General features: G+C 36.4%; 1 protein-coding gene and 1 long non-coding RNA gene across 4 annotated transcripts in view; one reads left to right on the forward strand and one right to left on the reverse strand.

Annotated features, from left to right (window-relative positions):
* Nucleotides 1–13027, forward strand: part of LOC116099346 — a 78401-nt gene extending 65374 nt beyond the window's left edge. The window contains exons 5-6 of the long non-coding RNA XR_004122225.1: nt 12129–12453; nt 12978–13027. This is a non-coding gene — a long non-coding RNA (uncharacterized LOC116099346). The remainder of the gene's footprint in view (nt 1–12128; nt 12454–12977) is intronic.
* Cntn3 (contactin 3) overlaps nt 1–15766 on the reverse strand; it is a 369189-nt gene that overhangs the window by 157991 nt on the left and 195432 nt on the right. For 2 of the 3 annotated variants that reach the window (XM_031382768.1, XM_031382769.1), the window contains one exon: nt 13259–13354. In XM_031382768.1, coding sequence (XP_031238628.1) covers nt 13259–13354 — 96 coding nt within the window. Of the gene's footprint in view, nt 1–10374; nt 10510–13258; nt 13355–15766 lie in introns of those variants that run through there. The other variant, XM_031382770.1, reaches the window with a different exon arrangement.

The raw sequence follows: 15766 nt of genomic DNA on the forward strand, positions 1-15766 counted from the left end.
AAAAAAAAAAAAAAAAAAAAAAAAAAAAAGCACATTTTGTGTCCCTATGCCTGACAGTCTCTCTGTCTCTCTGTGTCTGTCCATATCTCTGTCTGTCTCTATTTCCATGTCTCTGTCTCTGTCTCTCTGTCTTTCTCTCCTGTGTGAGAAAAATCTTTCAGTACTGGGGACTGAACCTAAAGCCCCTAGCATGGTATGTGATCATTCTACCACATTCCTATATTCTCAGCTTTCTTTCCAATTTTTCAGTTTAATGAAGTGGGTAACGAAGATGACCAGGCTGATCTTGAGCTCCTCTGTGTATTCTGGGCTATATTTCAACTCACAGCCTTCTGGAATTAGCCTGCCAAGAAGCTGCTTACAAGTTTGAATGATAGGAGAGTTCACAACTTTCTAGACTGACAGAAAATTTCCCACAAGGCAAAACAAGCCATTTGCTCACAGTTATAATAAATTTCTGCTTGATTATTATTTGTAAATATATATATACATATTATAATATATTTTAAAAACAATATGTATATATAATTACATAAAATTACATAAATAATATCTAAATATATTAATAATATTATATATAATATATAATGCATTTATTACTTGCCTTGAATATGTCATTTAGCTTTTCAACTCATCATTCTCTGGATAAAATCCACAGCAAACTTCACAGTACCAGTGTTTATGCCTAATAAATCCCTAATCTTTACAATCTCACAACTTTGTTGTATTTAGCTGACTGATTTAGCTTCACTTTGGGGACATAAAACATTTGCTAAAGAAGAATAATGATGTAAATTATGCTAGAAGGGGAAATGCTTAATTAGTTCTGAGAAGTATATAAAGCAAATATGGAAAACTCCAGAAGGGTTGAGATGCTCCTGTCTGATAGTTCAGGCCTCCAGGATCCTATAATGAGCTTCTTTAATTAGCCTTGTTGGGAATTATTTTATGTACTTCCAAACTTAATAAAATAATATTTTCAAGACCACAAACCATAAACTTAGATGTCTCTGAGACTGTGTTCCTTAATAACATTTAGTGAATGAGGCTTATACCTTTTTTAAAAGTTGGAATTAACTAAATACCCGTGAAAGAGAGACTTCTAAGTGCAGTGCACAGGCTAGAGACACCTTCAAACCAGGCTTTCTTTGATCCAGTTATTTTGAAAATAGTTTTGACCAACTGACCAATATATAGCTTCTGGATTTTCTTGCAATCTTTAAGAATATAGTTTATTTCATTCATTTATCTCACTTGCATGAATATATGGGTGATTCTCATGAAAGTCATAAAATGGTACCATAAGAGCTAGAACTAGATTTTCAGTGGGTTGTGACTTCTTACATAGGGACTGAACTTGGGCTCTCTGAAGAAAACAGCAAGTGTTCTTAACCTCTGGGGCATGTTTCTAACTCTAGGATGTACTTTCTTCAAGGCACTATTCAGCTGAAGGTGCATACTCAAAACACAGCTATTTTGAGTTCATTAAAGGACCACTAAGGACACAAAATAACTTCATTTCCTATGTTTAATAAATGCAAATAAGGTTGGCAATGTGTTTCAGTTGGTAGAGAGCTTGCCTAACCTTCACAAACTCCAAAGTTTAATATGTTGTATGGCAAAAGCCAAATATAGTGTTATACAATTAAAATCCTAGGACTCAGAAACTGATAGTAGCGGACTGAGAAGCTGAAAGTCACTGATAATCAGATATTGTAGGGAAAAATATTCTTTCAAACATTCTCAGATACATATCAAGTTTAAGGCCAATGTAAGTTACCTAAAACTTTTTCTTTTTCTTTTGAAAGGGAAAGAAATAATTAATTTAAACTGTTAATATAGTATGTTTTTCATTTGAGTTCCTTATCTGAACCCCGAGGACCCCAAAATAAGGATGGCAGTTACTATCTATTTCTCATGAGCAGGTATAGAAACAGAATTTTTTAAAAAAATCCTGATTAAATTGCATCCATGATTCACTTTATGATATTTTCTTTTTTCTCTTTTGCTTGCTTATATATTTATTTATTTATTTATTTTAATGTATATGAGTCCATTGTTGCTGTCTTCAGACACACCAGAAGAGGGCATAAGATCCCATTACAGATGGTTGTGATCCACTATGTGGTTACTGAGAATTGAACTGAGTACCTCTGGAGGAGCAGTCAGTGCTCTCAACATCTCAACTATCTCTCTAGCTCCTGATTTCTTCTTTTTAAAACTCATTATCATTTCAAATTTTAATGACAAAAGGGCCTTTTAAATTATAAACAGATAAAGATCAGTTTTGAAACTCCATCCCTAAAAGATTCTTTCTGTTTTTATTTTCGGTCGGCTCTATCTTTTAGATACAAGGAACACAGATACAATCAGACACAATTCCAGACTATTTCCAAGCAAGTGCCAGTTTGGTGCCTATGACTTTGAGATCTTATTTAAGTGCCAAGAAATGAGCTAAGCTTCTGTGAGCACACACTGATGTAGTTTATGACTGGATATCTATCTTCTACTCTTCTCCTGAGTACATAGCAGTATGCTGGGGAAATCTCAGCTACATTGCTAGGCACACAAGCATTTTGGCTCTCCAGTGCAGCTAAGGTTAATGGAGAAAATATTCTGCTGAGCTGAGAACTGCCTGGCTTATAAAGAAATGAATTATCAGTGCTCTATGCAAAGTAATCCACTTTGCTAAGTTCAAAATGTCTCCTAAAATTCAGTCATTGAAACTTTTCTATTCCAGTACATTCCCCAAATCATGTGACTTAAAGACAAACTGTGACTAGTGTGCCTTAAAGAGTACTTGAATCAAAATTCTCCAGTCCCAAGTCAATATGGCAGATTTCTAGGAAAAGGTACTGCACTCTGGGGTCTGATCTGGGGTCTGACCCTGCAGAGAACACCTACGTTGAGCATGTCTTCCACACAGCTTTAAGAGGCAGCAGCTGAAATTCACAGAACATTGTGCTCAACCCACAAGATAGAAACTGTGTACCCACAAATGCCCAGAGCACTTATTTATGTAAGGACCGTCTACTTAAAAGCAGCAAGAGCTGGATCTTTGTACTTGCAATTCAGTTCTACTTCCTCTGAGGGAGAGAACATCAGCAAATGTACTCAATATCCTCAACTCTTTAGCTCCTCGTTAGGGAACTATATCGATAATTCTGGCTCATAGGTGAAGTTCAAACGAGGCCTATTTAAAAAGTCTCACTCTTCCCTTTCTCTGTTTCCTCTTCTTGATGCAATCTGTCCAAGCGAAGGGATGTAAACTAAAGAGGGGAGGCCGAGGTCAGAGACACTGGATTTGAATAGCTCTGAGCCAGATGTACAATTCAATTTAAGCTAATGCATTTTCAGGTTTCCTTATTCACCCAGGTTTTCTAGACTTGATTAGAACAAAAAGTTTAAGCCAACAAAAAGACTCAGTGGGTAGAGGGGCCAGGGACCAAGTATACTATCTAGAATTTGATTTGACAATTTGAGTTCAATTATCAAGGAAAGTCCAGTCTCTAAGGACACACACAGTAGAAAAATAATCAGCTCCCCAAAGCTGTCTCATCTCTTCACTTGTGGTAAGGCATGAATCAATCTCTCTCCCTTCCTCCTTCCATACCTCTCCCCTTCCCTTTCTCTTTCTCTTCCTCTCTTTTCTTTTTCTCTGCTTCTTTTACACACAGACACAGAAAGAGAGAAACACAAACTAATTAAGATAAACAAAGCACAAAATGTATATAATTACAAGGTAACCATTATTTTATCTCTTCTCTTTGCTAGTATAAAAATCTAATTGCTAGCTCTGACATAGTGATAGTATAGTGCTTCCCCTCAATTCTAGGGTTCAATGTTAAGATAAAGCCTTATCGTACATGAGACATACTAACTTTACAACCTAATTTTTTGTTGTGTTTTAAAAAGGAGTAATCAGCAGTCAGAAATTCAAGCTTTAAAACAAATTCTTGTTGAAATGCTATTTCATTATTCAATGCTATTAGCAATGAATTCAAACTCCCAGGTTTCCCTGTGTAATGTTTTAGACTTTAGGCTTAGTCTGACTCTTTTCTGTGGGTGGGAAAAAGTAGAGTAAGAATAATTCAGAGAGAGAGAGAGAGAGAGAGAGAGAGAGAGAGACAGAGAGACAGAGACAGAGAGACAGACAGAGAGAGACAGAGACAGAGACAGAGAGACAGAGAGACAGAGAGAGACAGAGACAGAGAGACAGAGACAGAGAGAGACAGAGACAGAGACAGAGAGAGAGAGACAAAGACAGAGACAGAGAGACAGAGACAGAGAGAGACAGAGAGAGAGACAGAGAGAGAGAGAGAGAGACAGACAGACAGAGACAGAGACAGAGACAGAGAGAGAGAGAGATTCTCATCCTCTAGCAGACATTCAGGGGACCTGAGATTGAAGTACAAGAGGAAATCTGGAGTGCTGCTGTACCAAGGTATGGAACAGTCAGGTCAGTGGGATCTCTGAAATTTGAGGAGATTCTCATATAGACACAAATTGAGACTGTATGTAGCCATGAGTAAATCTACAGTTTTGTCAGATTGCCTCTCATGACCCTTGTGTGATTGTGTGTGATGTCTTCATAACAATAGTTAATGAATGATGTGAGGGGGTTGTCAAAATGGGGAGCTAATACTACTACATTTCTTGTATTAAATTTCCTATCCTCTTTATTATCCATTTAGTTATCAAAAACATACATTCAAATGCACATGCACACAAACACTGCCCGCCAAAAACTGTATGCTTTCAAGACAAATACTCCACTCCCTGTGAAAAAGCACCTGATCTACCTAGTTTGTAATACTGGTACTGCTTCACTTAAAGCAGGGTAGAAAGTACCAGTTGTGGGCTCTGTTTAAGGAGAAAAGAAAGCCTGTGGGGAAAGCCTGAATCAGCACTGATATTGGCAGGGGGTGCACATTTCAAAGTATCCTCATTCCTGTTTCTCTAGACATAGTTCTTATTCTAATGAGCAAGTCTTCATGGAATGTGATGGTGCTGGTATGTACTTCTAGGGTTGGATAGGCTAAGAAAACAATGATACACTGTGGGATACATAGTAAGACTCTGCCTTAAAATAATTGAACAAACAATCACACAAAAAGCAAGAACTCAAAGAGGAAAGGAAATATGGTTATATAGAATAATTTCGTTTAAAGTTGGGCACAAAGTTTTCAAACAAGAAAACTTCATGGTGGAAGAGTAGATTAAAGATAATATAAGCAATCATCTTCAAGGATTCACATGAAACATGTTTAATTTAATGCTTTTGTCATATGTCAAACGAGAATTGCCTTTTATTTGTATATTTGTAAATGAGATGGACATTAATTTTTTTATATGTGGCTCCCTCTTAAATCATCACAATGATTGCCTAAAGATAGATTGTGACTTTCACGTTTATAAGAAGACAAAAAACAAATACAAAAGATAGGTAACCTGCTCCAAATTCCAGAGTTAGAACATACTACAAATTTGAGATTTAGCTCAATTTATTAGTCTAACTCTAGCCTAGATTATGGCTTCTATATACTGATGTGTTTGTGTGTGTGTGTGTGTGTATGTGTGTGTGTGTATGTGAGTGTGTGTGTGTGTAAGATGGTACTTAAAAGATATTTTAGTTAAGACCATGTATCCATCAAAAATATTTGTTTAATGTCAAAAAGTGCAATTTGAAATAAACAATATGAACAATAAACTCAAAGGTTGTAATTTATATAAGCATAAGAAAAATTCCTGTATTTAAATTTTAAAAAGTATTACTTTTACAACTGAAGCTGACACCTTGCTGTATGGCTTTGTTTATAACCACCTTGAGCCTCATCTTATTAATGTTAAAAGATAGCACTAATCAATTTTTAAAAATAGACTTAATATCACCTTGAATATTTTCACTCTTACTGACATTTCAGGGCTACTTAGTTGCAAACTGAAGCATACCATCGCTCCAGAGGGAGTCAACATCCTGAGGACATGGAAAGTTCTGTTGGTCTGTCAATTTCCTGCAAAATGAGCCCACTACTTTACAACTAGGGATTGGTTCTGGAAAGGGTTCAATAACAAGTTGAACATATCACAATCAAGTTTTTGTTGAGGATGCTCTTTTTCTCTGCTTAATAACAAGCATTTTCAGGTACAAAAGTAAAATGTTCTGAGATGTATAACAAGGTTCACATACCTAGTTATTTGTTTGATATATCTGTAAATCAATGAAAATAAAGCAGATGAATGGACAGAGTAATAGATAAATAGATGAAGGGATGGAAGGAAACACATGTAGGAGGCTGACTTACTTAATGGATATTTGAAATTCTTAGCTTTACAGTTAAGCAACTTACAGACACAGAGGATTTCATATCCAACTATACAATTAATGTGCAACAATGGGCCTAATAACCATTTCTCTCTGGAGATGAAAAACTTTGTAGTCATCCACATGTTTCCACCTTAGACTTACATGCTAACTGATTCAGAATATATTTGTATGAGTGCCATTATGGATCAGTTGGGATTTTTGGCACTCAGTATGTTAACAATTATATAGTATTAAAAGAAATTAAGAAAAATGTGTATATAAATCTGATATGTTATCCATTTCCTCTATAAGTCAAGTCTCTACATCTTTGCCTTGCTATGTTTATCTACTATTTAGCAAGAAGCAATAGGAGACAATATTCTGTACCTTAAATGACAGATCCTTAATAACCCATCGTTTGAATTTTGATGAGGCCAGTTACACTATGATGTAGTTACTTAGCACCCTGCCTTGGTTTAGCTTTGGTGGAAATAGAAAGTACAAGATTTGAATTAAACCCAGTCTGCATCTTGCTCAAGGGGAAACTGGGATGATTCTCAAAAATGTTTTTGACTCTAACCATTGAAAAGAGCTGCAATTTCAGGTGTGGCAAGGTTATAAACATTGAATTGAAGTTTAGGAAAGTGAGTTCTTAAAACAAGGAACCGAGTTCCTATGATTTTAAATAAAAGTATTTTGGTAAATGGTTTAGAATCATGCATCTGTCTCCATACTAGGCAGTGGGTGTTTCTGTCTTGCTAATGTCTTCACTAACTTGACAAGTTCATACAGAGATGAAATTTTCTATTTGGTGCCATCTAAGCTACCTGAGATGTCTTTTACACTTTGGCCCATTCATCTTGGGAGAAAAAAATGAAAAAGATGTAGCTCCACAGGGTGTAAATCCCACACCATCTGCCTGAGCAGCTTCAGTTCTCGCCTTGGTCACACCAACATTTTACAAAGCAATTTTTAGCATGAAGTTGCTTCACCCTCTACTACCTGCTGCTTGACACTCACACCCTCCCTTTCTCATCCCAAAGGCTATGTTATGGAAGTGGATGACACTGTACAAAACTGAATGTTCAAATGCCTGCATGTAGCACAGACACGGCAAGGTGCAGCAGAGGCTAGTTTGCTGATAAAACATTAAGACAGACATTGAGTCTTTTATTCATGAGCACTAAGTGTTATCAGCAATCACCGCAAAAAAAAAAATCCAACTATTTATTAAGGCATGTGTATGGAATAATTTGATTAACCTGTGCATTTATGTTCAAAAAGTATTTCATCATGAGATGCCTAGACACTAGACCTGTGGCCTTTTTACAGCAGCGTGATCTTTCTCATGAATTTGAGTTCTTAATGATTTTGTGGTAGCCAGCATCTGCATTGAAATTGTACTTATCTCCATATTTCACATTAATGGGAACTATGTTAATAATTACTCCACAAGAAATCTATGTTGAGTAACTTATTTCTGGTTTATCTTTTGCTGGTCTTGTAGCTTAGGACATACCTTCTCTTTCTTCAGAAAGATTCTGAATTGTCCTGTGAAAAGTCAATGGACTAAAAATGACAGAAGGTATGACAGAATAAAGGAAGATTAAGAAATTTCTCACTCAGATATTAAAAACAATGAATTTACGAAATTCTTAGGGAAATGGGTAGATCTGGAGAATATCATCCTGAGTGAGGTAACCCAATCACAAAAGAACACACATGGTATGCACTCTCTGATAAGTGGATATTAACCCAGTAGATTAGAACACACAAAATACAATCCACAAACCACAGGAAATTCAAGAAGAAGGAAGATGAAAGTGTGGATACTTTGTTCCTTCTTAGAAGGGGGAACAAAATACCCATGGAAGAAGTTGCAGAGACAAACTATGGAGCAAAGACTGAAGGAAGGACAATCCAGAGACTGCTCCAACTGGGAATCCTTCCCATATTCAATCTTCAAATCCAGACACTCTTGTGGATGCCAGCAAGTGCTGGGTGACAGGAGCCTGATATAGCTGTCTCCTGAGAGGCTCTGACAGTACCTGACTAATATAGAAGTAGAGACTCACAGTCATCCATTGGACTGAGTACAGGGTCCCCAATGAAGGAGCTAGAGAAAGGACCCAAGAAACTTAAAGGTTTCCAGCTCCTTAGGACAAAAAACAATATGAACTAACTAGTACCCTCAGAGCTCCCAGGGACTAAACCACCAACCAAAGAGTACACATGGTGGGACTAATGGCTCCAACAGCATATGTAGAAGAAGATGGCCAAGTGGGTCATCAATGGGAGGAGAGGCCCTTGGCCATGTGAAGGTTCTATGCCCCAGTGTTGGGGAATTCCAGGGCCAGGAAGTAGGAGAGGGTAGGTTGGTGAGCAGGGGGAGGGGGAGGGAACAGGGTTTTCTTTTTTGTTGTTTTGTTTTTGTTTTATTTATTTATTTTATTTTATTTCTTATTTTTTGGAGTGGAAACTGGGAAAGGAGATATCAATGATATATAAGTAAAGAAATTATCTAATAAAAAATAAATAAATAAAATTAATAATAATAATAATAATAATAAAAGAAATTTCTTATATGATAACAATTTCTCTAATTAACAGATGTATGGTGACTCATGATAAATTTGCAATTCTCTTTAACAATGGCAGAAAATTAATAGCATTAGATAAATGGATGACTGTTCCCAATCAAAGTGACTCAGGTTGAAGTATAGAAAAGTCACTGATTTCTTAACTTCAAATATGTTAGTTCATCTCTCCAACTCTATTTTGATATAACACTTTTGATATAGTCAAATAAACGAAAAAGTTAGGAAGTTATTTCATGCAAATGAGAAAAAAGTTCCGGTAGTGTTAGGATATTCTTTTTTAAAATCATTTCATTTGTTTACATTTCAAACGATATCCCCCTTCCCAGTTACCCCTCCACAAGGCATCAAGCCTCCCTCCCCTCCCATTGATGTCAGATTAGGCTATCCTCTGCTAAATATGTATCCGGAGTCCTGGCTCCCTCCAGGTATACTCTTTGGTTGGCAGTTTAGTCCCTGGGAGCTCCGGGTGGTACAGTTAGTATTGTTCATGTTATGGGGTTGCAATCCCCTTCAGCTCTTTCAGTTCTTCCCCTAGCTCTTCCACAGGGGTCCCCAGATTCGGTCCAATAGTTGGCAGTATCTGCATCTGTGTTGGTCAGGTACTGGTAGAACCACTCAGGGTTCATGTTAGAAAGCAGTCTACCCCTCACCTGCATCTCTAACTCAAACAGCAGGTTCTAATTGAATTTGTATGTAGCCAATATAAAAAGAATTAGAACCAAGGAAAGAACTATGATAAAAAAGAAACAAACTTGGAGAGCAATTGTTAAGTGTAACTAAATAGCAGATCTATTACTGATCATAATGCTGACTTTAGAAAAATCCAAGCCAAAAGCAATTGCAAACAAACAAACAAACAACAGGCACCCTTTAGCATTAGGTCTGATGCTATAACCCCAAAACTACAAAGTGAACAGTGTCTGTAAAGTAATAAACTCTCTGGCTCCTCAAGGATTCTCTGTAAAAGGTTAGAGACAGCACTGTGAGCGTTCTTCTGGTTATATGCTATCTATCTATGAGGAATGGATGCATGGTGCATACAACCCAGTGTTTCTTCATGCCTTTTAATTTCTACCTCATTGTGATACACTGAAAAGAATATGTTCCTGGAGATTTGAGGCATTTATAAATTTTTCAGAGTAAAACACAAAACTAATGATTTGTACCCATACCCATTGGTATCAAGGAATTTAACTCTTCATTCATTTTTATTGATTATTAGACATAAACCAAACTTATGTTAGATACCATGTTTGCTTTCATATCATACCTGGGGGAGATTAGGAGTCATGTATTAAAATCACAGTCCCCTTTATTTCTTGGACTTTGTGATCATCATTAAAAGGCCAGCTATATTACTTCAGCCTTAGGACTTAAACACAAGTTTTATGGGACAATAAAAATATACAAATCGGTTAGAGACCTGGAAGGCCACAAAACAATGAAATAAATCAGGGTGAATAGTACCTGGAAGACAGTGCTTCAGGCTCAAATGTGAGGTGGATGGTAGGGTGATCTCTCAGTGGACACATAATATTTTGCCTGGATGAGCTAAATTCATTGTAGTGAAGGCCAAGCAAAGGAGCTAGGCAAGGAAGAAGCCTGAAGGGCAGAATGAGATAAACAGGTAAAGCACAAGAATTTTGCTAAATGCAACAGTTCAGATCCTGCTGCTGAATAGCCTATGGACTAGTAGTGGCATCTTATCAGAAAAGCTTCTTAAAACACAACATTGACTCACTAATTCAGAGCCTGCATTATTTCAAGATTCACGTAAATTAATTTGCAATTAAACTATCAGTCTCAGGTGCTATGTGCTAGAGCACATCTGAACACAACCTTTGAGTCAACTCAGGGAGGTTGACTGTTCATGCAACATTACTTAGTGCTGGTCTCTATGTGATTCTGCAAAGAATGGGCATACAAATTAAAACAAAACCGTGATCTCTTTTGTCTCCTATTCTAAAAGGTTTAAGGGAAAGATCAGGAGAGGAGAATTAAGGAGTTAATATGGGAATGCAAAGTAGAGAAGAGAGTGTGGGAAATGATAACCAACATATAGGAACTTTTGCAATCCAAATGAAATTTACTGCTGTAGAAGCATCATTGTGTCTGTGCACACCTGTGTGTGTGTGTGTGTGTGTGTGTGTGTATAATTTAAATGGAATGACATATAATGGGAGAGATAACAGCCCAACTAGAGATGAATGCTAACAAATAAGAACCCCAGTAGTCAGTTATTCATCTTTGAGACATTGCACTAAAAGGATCCATGTGACTCCCACAAATGGCAGGCTATTCCTAATTCTATTGGTTACCCTCTATAACCTGTTGATAAGACCATATTGCCAAACAGCTCACATACTTATGACACTGAATGTAAAGAAATATAGCTGGTACTCAACTGGAAGTTTCACCTGTACCGGCCAGCACTGACAGTGCTAGAAGATTCTATACAAGCGCTAGAGGAGAAAAATAATCAAGAAACTCACCTATCTGTGAACTATGTGAACTATAACTACCTGTCTGCAAGCTATGTCCACTAATACAATAGTGAGACCAATGCTAAGGGAATAACTAAGTGCATTTTTAAATTGAAGTTAAAACCTATTCCTTGAGATTGAACCTATATTTTACATTGTTAATGATGCCAAGAACATTAAACTTAAATAGGTCATTGGCCTAGGGGAAAACCTATTACTATTATTCTAGCAAATAAACACAGTGATAAAGATAACTTCTATTTATACTTTGCTATAACCATAGATTAGTGTATTGCCCCAGATTTGAAATATCAGAAGTCCTTGGATTGGGATGGTTTCACAGGTCACTCTATGTACTTTCCTTTGGAATACGCTACAGGGGACTGCAGTTTTACTTCTTTGTAGTCTGAGTGCTTCCATGATCCAATTCTACTCTTACTTAATCTTTGAAAACTCCTACCCTGAAGTCAACTATAAGCTGGGTGGGAAGGTTTTCTGATAAGGTCATGAAGCCGCATGAATTATTTCTGGCTAAGATTTCAGTGTCACCATCCCTAGGAATCAGCTCCTAGACTTCATCTTAGATTGAGACTCATCTTTATCCTCTACATAACTATGGAAACTCATTTGCAGAGAATGCCCAGAATACTGCTTAATATCTAAGTGAAACTCGACAATGGACATTAGGGCCATTATTATTTTCATATAATTACTTGTTTTTCATGCTTACTTCATTAGGTTCTATTAGAGGGAATATGAGAGTTGAATCAAATATGATAGGATCTTCATTCACCAAAACTAATCCTTGTAATTATTTTAACCACAGAGTAAGAACTAAGAAGAAATGAAGTAATATTAAGTGAACAAAGATATTGCAAAGAAGTCAAGAAAGAGAAGAATTCTATGTCCTCCAGGATTGTGGGGATTTCAGAAAAGAAAAGACCATTTGTTCCAGCAAGGGCCATGAGCAGTCTGAAACGCTTCCATTGCTTGTACTACTAAGATCTTCAGCCTCTTTGAGACCTGGCTCACACCCTGATGTCCCTCAGTCATCACAATGCAGGTGAAGCAGGTTTGAGTCCAGCTGATGTAGAAAGAGTTCCTTCTAGAAAATCTCTCCTTTTCTCTGCCTGCCTGATTGGTGCTTAGGGCATTTGATAAATACTTACCTTGGGAAATAAAGTGGTGGGTTTTTTTTTAAGCATTTTAAATTTTTTAAATCTAGAAAAAAGTTTCAATTCTGGAATATGTTCGTGTATTCAGTTGGTACTTTGCTCCCTAATATAAGCTCTCTAAAGCAGCTGGTGCTACCCACTGTGTACAACATAAATGCTGTCTTCAGCCTATACACCAGTAAGATATAAACAATGTCAGGATAGTTAAGATGAATTATGTCTCCGCACTAGGGATATCTAGATCACTGAGAAGAATCACATCCTTTGCAAGTAAATCTGCCTGGCTCTGGTCTTCTCCATGTATGATAAAGCCCCTACAACACAATGATTCTGTTTCTCTTACTCACTTACTAATGCTCTACATATCTTAAAAGAGTTATTTGAAGAGATTTCTTTTCTTCTTCCCCTACAGTCTCACCAGAAACTCACAGTTATTTTACCCATGTGCATTACTACCCAAGACAGGACTGTATGACACCTCTCGAGGCTGAAGCAAATCAAGATGCTCCGAGGTTGAATCACGGCGCTTAGCTAACAGTGGTTGTCTCTTGTGTTCCACTTCAGCCAAGAGAACCTAAAGCTGGTCATCCCACTTCTCAGCACAAAATCTCCGAAATAGCCATGGAGTATGGGGTGCAGGTCTCGCATTGTAACCTCATACATATGATGAGCAGCATAGGCTGCCGTACTCACCACCTGAGTGTGGTGGGGGTCCACAGAGAAGCACCACTCCCTGGCCTTCACGCACTGACACTGTGCTTCTCATTCTGGTCTTAAAATTTTCAAGATCTAATTAAAGAGAGAAAGAAAGAAAAAAAGGACATTTCAGAAGAAAAGCAACATGTTTTCTTTATTTGCAGGCCAATGTTCAAATTTCTTCCAAGGAACCTCAAGGGAATGTTTGCATTCAGGAAGAAAGCAGCATTTGATTTCTGTATGCCTTCTAGGAAATCAGCTGTATAAATACAAATAAATATATACACACGAATCCCATGTGGCTGTAACAGGAATGCAATTGTATGGGACATCTAAAATGGCAAAGCCTATGTAAGAATAAAATAACCACATAATAGGATTCGGTGAAAACACACAGATAAATATGATGTTTGCCTCTGTCTAAGTAACTCAACACATCATAAAGAAAATGAATCCCAACTGCTGGACCGCCTACTTCAAACTCCTACTTTAAAATACCTGATAATAAGCAGCCAGTGCAACTTTATTCTCTACCTGTAATTACTATTATTTAAAAAACTATTTGAAAATATAGAATTTGTTGATAACAGCCTGATTCATGTTGTGAAGGGCTATATGGAAGATACACATCACTGGAAATTAAGTAAAATTCACAGGACAATGATAAATTAAATGAATATACTTAATTTTATTTATACTTACAAAATATACCAGTTGATTTTAATTTTTTGTTATTTTATTTAACAATGATATACAAATATTTGACCATTTAAAATTTCAATTAAGGGCAAATGCTATTTTTATTATTAGCAGTGATTTTTGGGCAAAACATAATTTCTTCCAATCACACTCAAGATAATACATATAGATTTAAACTTCTTAGCTTTACTGACCACAGAGGGAACAGACTATCGACTCCTTTTTAAAAATAGCTGAGATCTATACAAATTGCAACACATTACCCATGTTCTAAGCAAATATCTGAATACACTCATTGACCCACTCCAAATACAAAGATTAAATCTATGCACAAAGTAGAATAATGATCTGATACTTGATATTGAAGCAAAAGTGTTTTGGAATTAGGTTTACCATCTACATATGAAATATTGTACTACACATACTCACACATACACACACACTTGCACAGAGTTACACACACACACACACACACACACACACACACAAGTTTTAGCTCTTAAACACTGTTACAAGACTTCTGTGTTATAATATAACTTATAGTAGACAGTATCTTCTAAATAAATATTAGAAACTGTCCTTTGGAGCACATAAAGAGGCAAAAACTTATTTTCAATTTGAAGAAAACCTGAATTTTAAAGACATTTAGAAATATTCAAAGCACCATATATCAGTATAGCAGGCAACTGGATTCCTCTATTTAAGATTTTTATTTGTTATCGAGAAGTAGTATTTACCTTAGAATGGAGGATGTTACCAAGGAAAACAGGTGCTACCATAAAAGAAAGGGCTGTGCAGACTCTTTTGACCAGAAACTACTTTATAGAAATGTATGACATTATATTTATGTCTACTACAAACACAGTATGTAGGATACACTACTACACCATGACATTATAACTTCTTAAAGCTGCAGCAAATACAAAAGATATACAAAACATTAAAACTCCTGTAGTGTAATTGAGTAGTAATGCTGAACCATTTAAGACTGAAATGTTAAATAAAAATGAAATCTACTCATAGAAAAGTAATTTTTAAAGATGTTTCTTTAGGGAGTTAAGCAGTTATCGTTATTTTTCCTTTACCACACAGTCCTTCTTTTCTTTATAAATTTCTACATAATTTTACACCTTGGAGATTTTTAACATTTCAATTTTATTTATTAATAGTATGAATAGGGAGCTGTAATCATGTCCATGTAGACATGTGGAGGTCAGGGAACTACTTTTTTGGTTGGTTTACTCTATGCACCACCTTGGATTGAACTCAGACCAAATATGCTTTCATCTGAGAGACCTAATGCAAGGCAAGTGATTTTATCAATTGAACCTTCAAACCAGCCCTACTGAGAAGCTTTTTGGTCACTGATTTTAGCCATCAAGCAAGCACATCAGCATGAATAAACACAAAAACATGAAAGAAAGAGAGAAAGCCCTTTCTCTTCACAGGTAAAAATACTTTTTGCTCACATTCAAATCTTGCTTGGTCCAGTTTGGCCTAGAATATATCAATCTACTTTACTGTAAGGAAGAGTAAAGGAGCATCCCTTTGATTCCTGATATGGCTAGCTCGTGGGGCATTAGAATCAGTCCTAGCAAAGAAAAGTAAATGCAGCAACTCCAATGTGCCAGAGTATCAGTGACAGCAAACTTTTGTGACTATAGTAGATGTTTCCCCTAAGTCAGCATCTCTTTAGCATGTCTTAAATTTCCCACCTATCATTACTACCCGGGATTTGTATTTGAATATGTAGGTATTTAACAATCACTTAAACATACCAAATTAAGATGCCTAGTAATTTCATTA

The sequence above is a fragment of the Mastomys coucha genome, unplaced genomic scaffold (genome assembly GCF_008632895.1).
Source record: "Mastomys coucha isolate ucsf_1 unplaced genomic scaffold, UCSF_Mcou_1 pScaffold20, whole genome shotgun sequence".
Lineage (NCBI taxonomy): Eukaryota > Metazoa > Chordata > Mammalia > Rodentia > Muridae > Mastomys > Mastomys coucha.